General features: G+C 34.4%; 1 protein-coding gene across 1 annotated transcript in view; it reads left to right on the top strand.

The window, feature by feature from the left end:
* The first annotated feature begins 360 nt into the window (after nt 1-360).
* C24H14orf39 (chromosome 24 C14orf39 homolog) overlaps nt 361-6684 on the top strand; it is a 50356-nt gene continuing 44032 nt past the window's right edge. The window contains exons 1-5 of the mRNA XM_058567056.1: nt 361-437; nt 1230-1286; nt 1377-1433; nt 1935-2061; nt 5612-5701. Coding sequence (XP_058423039.1) covers nt 1238-1286; nt 1377-1433; nt 1935-2061; nt 5612-5701 — 323 coding nt within the window. The 5' untranslated portion in view covers nt 361-437; nt 1230-1237. The remainder of the gene's footprint in view (nt 438-1229; nt 1287-1376; nt 1434-1934; nt 2062-5611; nt 5702-6684) is intronic.

Here is a 6684-nt window from a genome sequence, read left to right as displayed (position 1 = left end):
CAATTTTATTGCTGTTCTCCAAAATATTTTTTAAACTGTTATGTTACAAGAGGAATGAATAGTCTTAAAAAAAAACACGTCTTCGAGGCAACGGGAGAGTCCCTGACAGGTTCCCTACGCCTCGTTTCAGGGCTTTTCCCCGACTCCAGCACCCACTTCTGGGCTTGTGAGGTGCCGGGTGCCCGCTTCGCCGCGGGAGGACAGGGGATCGCCGCGGTGCTGGGTCTCGCGGGGAGTTAGATCTCGCTCTTCCGCGCGATCTGTCGCTCCCGCCGCGGGCTTCGCGGGGCTGGGCGGGGCTGGGCGGGGCGGAAGGGGGGCTTAGGGCGTAAGTGTCGGGGTCTGCTGTTGTGACCCCTGAGCTGGGGACCCCAAGTGGAGTCTGGGATCCGGGCAAGGAAGGGCGTGGACGTTGGAGGCCCAGAGGGGCGGCTGAGGTGGGTGGGAAAGGGAGCTGTGTGTGGCGGTTACTCCCTGGCAGGCGGTTCTGAGGGGCGGGCAGGCCCTGTCCCTGGAGTACGACCGGAGCTCGCGTTCCGGGCGCTTCCCGGCGCGTGGCCTCGTCCTGGGCCACAGGGGCACCCGAAGCTGGGCGCCGCCGCGGGGCTGCAGTGTGGGGGGCGGGCTCGGGTGAGGGGAAGCGGTTAGCTGTGGGAGTGTTAGCCGCGAGCGAGCTTCGCGCTTCAAAAGGCGCGGGAAGAGCACCGCCTCGGCTCTGCCTCTGCGGTACCGAGTGCCAGGAGCCCCGCCTCGGGCGGATGGTGGAGTGCGGCTGGCGGTCCTGTGAACGCCTCCGCTGGTGGGATGCTTGGGGGTAAACTCGTAAGTGTAAAATTGCGCTGTACCTGTAGGATTTACTTCGCTGTTGGTGTAGGACTTTCTTTAGGAATCTTGCTAATCGAGAAAGGACGTGTTCAGAGGTATTATTTATTTTAAAGGGCATATGCTTTTGAGAAATCTGGGTGTCTGTGAACTCCAGAATATGCAGTGACTTACTGCAGTACCACGTCTCCCTGGCCACCAAGTTTCAGTCTTGCGACGACATTCAATAAGTATTTACTACGTGCCTACTAGCCAGTACTGGGCTGAAAGGGTCTCTGCCCTCCCCGGTTCTAGCTCCACCCACATTTTTCTCTCATAATGCTGCGTTAAAAAGGTTGACACTGAATATATGCTGTTTTGCATACGACTTAGAAAACCCTGCCTTACAATTTTTTCTTTTAACGTAGTATCCAAGATGAATGACAACCTATTTGTCAGTTTGGACAGACTTTTGCTGGAATTTGGTAGGTATAAAATGAAAATAAAGTAGATAACTATTTGTATTATCACTTGACATTTTAACAGTGAAGTCACAAAAGAATTACTTATTTTAGTTTTCCAGTATGAGCAAGATATAAGTACTAAAGAAGATATGATTCAACGAATTAATAGTAAGTAGTTTTGCATGGTAAAGATATTTTAGTTTTTAAATTTTTATGACATATAAGATAATATGCACTTGACTTGTTTAGAGTAACTTATAGTTGGCCCTATAACTTTTGTGCCAGTTCTATCTAGTGACTAGTAATGAGCTATTTTCCCTAACTACAGTTTTTCAATAATAAATTTTTGTATTCAGCATTTAGTTATTTTGTGTTGAAGAATTTTGCTTTAGGCAGAAACGACCTCTTAATTAAATTGTGCAGTTGAAAATATGTTATTTTTCTCAAATCACACAGGTTATTTCAAATATTTGAGTAAAAACTGTAAATCTTTTTAGAAATCACCAAAAGTCGGGGGCCAGGATTGATGGATGCCACATTTTCAGGAATAATAATTCTGAAAAATAATATTATGAGTGAAATGGCAAAGCAAATTGCATATTACATACATATTTTGTAATTACAAATTATGATTCCTACCTTAAGAAAATAAATATTTCTTCTTTCCAGAATGTGTTGAAGATATTAAAGAAAACAAAGCAACTATTTGTAAGATACACGAAACTATAAATACAACAGATGAGGAAATTGGTCATTATTGTAAACATAGTAAGGAGATCAAAGACAACTGTAGTAAGTGAGTATTTGAAAGAAGTGAACTTTCAGTAATTCTCAGTAGATGATTTTATTCAAGGTTTCTGAGTTTATAGTTGAAGACACTGTTGTTTTAAAGTAGTATTTTATGTTAGAAAAATGATGAATCAAGTCTTAGATTGCCTGTTACATGCCACTGTGAAAAAGGCTCACAGGAAGTTTGAAAGATAGAAGTACTATAAGATCTCTCTAGTTCAGATCAAATTAGTCTAAATACAGAATTTTGAAGAATCTAGGCTCAGTATATAAAATTCCTATTAGATAAATAAATTTGAAGTAATTTCCGTCTTTGAATTGTCAAGATCTTAATTTGGTCTAAAGGAATCTAACCTAAAAATAGTAGCTTTTCAAAACAAAAGTATTCAATATGTTAAGAATTCTTTCAACATGGCTTCAGGTTCTGGATTCTAATAGTTAAATCTATTATAAGACATAAACATTTTGAAACAAAGACTTGTTAATGGAGCTTTATTGTATATTACAAATACTTACAGAAATAAAATGTGTCAGTTTTCTGTATTTAATTTTATGTGGACCATTGTCTTTGTATTTAGTACTATAATTTAGAATCATATTTGTTTTAAAATATTTTGTTATTAAAAATTTTAATAAGCCTTTTTGGTTTTTCCCCATTTCATTTTTTATACATTTAACATTTTATAAAAGTAGCACATACTAGACCTAGTATAAAAATTAAAAAACTATACAAATGTATGGAGTGAAAAGTTTTTCCCTGACTGCAGTCCCCACCCTTACCCTGTACTTATTCGTCAAATTGTTTTTTTAATTTAAGAATGTACAACGTAAATGATACTGTACATGTAATGATTATGTATAGATTTTATTCTTTTTTAACAGCTACATAGTATTTTATAGTATTGATGATATTTAACATTTAACAATTAATAGACATTTAGGTTGTTTCCAGTTCTTCCCTGTTATAAGCAACATATACAGATAATCCTTCCACATTTATAGACCTATTGCTGTAGAATGAACTCCTAGAAGTGAAATTGCTAGATCAAAGAGTATGAACATTTAAAGATTTGATAGATAATGCCAAACTGTGCTCCAAAAGATTATACTAATTTATAGTCCCACCAACAATGTATGAGAGTTCCTATTTCCTCACACCCTTGCCAACAATGGAATTATCAATGTTTAAATTTTTTGGCAATCTGATCAACAAAAAGCTATATGTTGAACTTTTTCTATTATTTTCATTTAGATTTTGTTGTAGTAGGTTTTACCAGTGGTTTCCCTCAATTAGCTGCAATGGGTGCTGGAAAAGTACTGATAGTTTCCACTTAGAACCTGCTGTGTCCAAATGTACTGTACTTTATACAAGCTTACTCTCTGCTAGGTTCTAAGGACAGTTAGTAGGATCTGTTGATTTTAATACGATGGATATCTCTAGTTCATGATTTCAGCATGCTGGTTAAGAGATTTAAATGTGAAATATGAATTCATGAAAGTACTAGAAGAAAATATAGGTGACTATATAATCTTTAAGAGAAGAAGGACTTTCTAAGTGTGTCACCAAAGGTAGAACCACGTAGGAAACAATGGATAAACATGACTATATACAAATTAAAGAGAAAAACATCCCAAAATGATATAAAAGGCAAAATGATAAGGTAGGAAAAATGTCAAGTAAGGGTTAATTTTTAAAAATATAAAGTACTTGTGGGAATTAATAAGAAAAAGCAAAAGCCCCATTAGAAAAATGAGCAAAGATGGTAAACAGGTAAATATCAAAATGAAGAAATATGTGTTGAATAAATGTGAAGAAATGTTCAGTCTTACTAATAATCAAATACATCCAAATTAAAGCAATAATAAAATGCTTTTTTTTTTTTTGCCTTTAAGTTTTGCAGAAATTTAAAGAAAGATAATACCCAGTGTTGGCTAGGGAATAATAAAATTACCTCTCTCATACACTATAGGAATATATGCTGGTATAGACCTTTTGGATGACATGTCAGTATACTTTTTAAAAAGCTTTAAAAATAAGCATGACTTTTGATTAAACGGTTCCATTTCTGAGAATTTTTCATAAGGAAATAATTAGGTATTCTCTCAAAGATGTGATGTCCAACCAGGCATTTATTTCAGCCTTTTTTCTGGTGGGAAAACATTGGAAGCATCTCTAATGTTCAACATTAGGTGATTGGTTAAATGAATTTTGATATATCAGTATGAATGAACAAGAGGCAGCCAATAAAATTATGGTATGTGTATATTTATTGACATGGAAAGATGTTAACAGTATATTACAAATTGAACAAAGCAATGAAACAACATTCATAGTATGAACCCAATTTAGTAATTGTATATTTATACATAATTAGAAAAAGTCTGGAAATATGTACATCAAAATGCTTACAGTGAATATCTTTTCAGTGAACATGTATTACTTATGGAATTTTTTAGTACTCAGAAAGTATGTACATATAACCTTTGACCTTATAATTCCATTTTAGGGGGATATTTTCTAAGGAAATGATTAGATTAGACAAATATTTAAGGTCTGTTTACAATGGAGAAACTTAGCTTAAGCAAAAATGGGTAAGAATATGGGAATGGTTAGATAAATTATGGAATATGTATGTGTTAAAACCTTTACAGTGAATTCTTAGTGACAAGGAAAATGTGTATGATTTAAAAGCAAGTGTTAAAGGAGGATACGTTGTTGTATGTGAATATGATCTCAAAGATGTTAAAATATATATTTATAGTAAAATCTGGAAAACAATTTATTAAAACAATAATAGTAGTTATTATTTAGTGTTAAGAATATGGACGATAGTTATTTTCTTACGTATTCTTTTCTGTGCTTCCAAAGTGGGCATGTATACTTTCTGAATCTGAAAATATAAAAAAAATTAGGAAAAAAGAGCTAGAGGAAGTATTTGAACAATGCTTAGAATGGAAGCTGCCATGGTGTATGCTAACTTTAGATTTTTTACATTGGTAACATTTTTGGAGTCATAAAACAAAAAATGTATAATATGAATATTCATTTTATTATTACTATCTGATTTTATAATTCATTTTGGCCTAGTTTCTTTCTTTCTAGCTCAGAAGGGTGTAACAACCTAACTTTCTAAGTTTTAAAGGGGAAAAAGCCTCTCTTTACCGTTATCCTAGCTTTTTGAATGCTTACTCCAAAAGAATTTCTTAGGCAAGATCTTAGAAGTAAGATGAGAAAGAAAGCCTGTTGTTGGAGTGTTGCAGAGTATATTCTAGAAATGCCACAGTCCAGCCATGTCACATTTATTCCTTTCCTAGTCATGATCCCAAAGCAGGTTTTATGTAAAAATTCATGGATATTGATGTTTGAGCATACTGTATGATTGCATGAATGGTGGTAGTGGTGGTGATGAGAGATGGGAATATTTTTCTTGATGTAAGCTTGTTTTCTCCAGGAAGAGAAAGATTCATTTATTTTTAAGTGGTTACATTCATTTTTATTATCTCTTACAATTTGTTTATCATTCTGAGATGCTAATTACAATATTTTTTTTCCATAGCTGGAAGCCAACATGTGATGTTTTTCATAAACATGAAGACTATATGCAGGAGCAATTTACTATTTATCAAGAAACTATTGAAAAAGACAAGTACAGTACATATATTAATTTAAGCTTATCAATTCTATAAGTTAGTATTAATAGGATATGCTTTATAAAAATGTTAATTGAAAATGTAGAAACTTTCTACAATGAGGGAGTGTTTTTGATTTTTAAAGTAAATCCAGTATTTTGGACTCCTTAGGTGCCATTGGAGGCCTCCCTATTTATTATAAAGCTCTATCTAACCCTGGATATGTTTAGATATGTCCTTAGATAGAAACTATTTATTAGTAGCAATTATTATAGCAGAGTGCTTCAGTTAATAGTCTTCATGACTGAATTATTATAGGCAAACATCCAGGGGAATAGAATTAGCCATAGAATTACCTTATGAAAAATTTGGAGTATTGACTGTTGAAGGGTATTTTATATCATACTTGTGTTTTTCAGAGTGCTAATTTAGTGAGGTGTTATATTCTGATGGAGAAATACCAATATTGGGTTTATTTTATTATGTGTAAGATCACCTGGTCTTGGGGACTAATTGTAACATAATGAATAAATATATAAATTAATATAAAATAAATAAATGAATGTAATGAAACAAGGTGAAGGACTTTGAACACATTATATAGCATTATAATTTAACTTAATTTAAAAAAATTGAAATGTTTGCATTTTATTTTATTTTTATTTTTTTTACTACTTTTTCCCCAGCTTTATTGAGATATAACTAACAAATAACATTGTTTAAGTTTGAGGTGTACAGCATGATGATTTGATACATGTATATATTGTGAAATGATTACCACAATAAGGGTTAGGTAACACATCTAGCACATCACATAACTACTATTTTCTTTGTAGTGAGAATGTTTAAGATTTACTGTCTTAGCAACTTTCAAGTATATAATACAGTATTATGTTCACCATGCTGTATATTAGATCCCCAGAACTTATTCACCTTATAACTGAAAGTTTGTACCCTTTGACCAAGATCTCCCCATTTCCCCCAGCCCCCAGCCCCTGGC

The sequence above is a fragment of the Diceros bicornis genome, chromosome 24 (assembly GCF_020826845.1).
Source record: "Diceros bicornis minor isolate mBicDic1 chromosome 24, mDicBic1.mat.cur, whole genome shotgun sequence".
NCBI lineage: Eukaryota > Metazoa > Chordata > Mammalia > Perissodactyla > Rhinocerotidae > Diceros > Diceros bicornis.
This window is presented reverse-complemented; position numbering and strand designations above follow the sequence as displayed.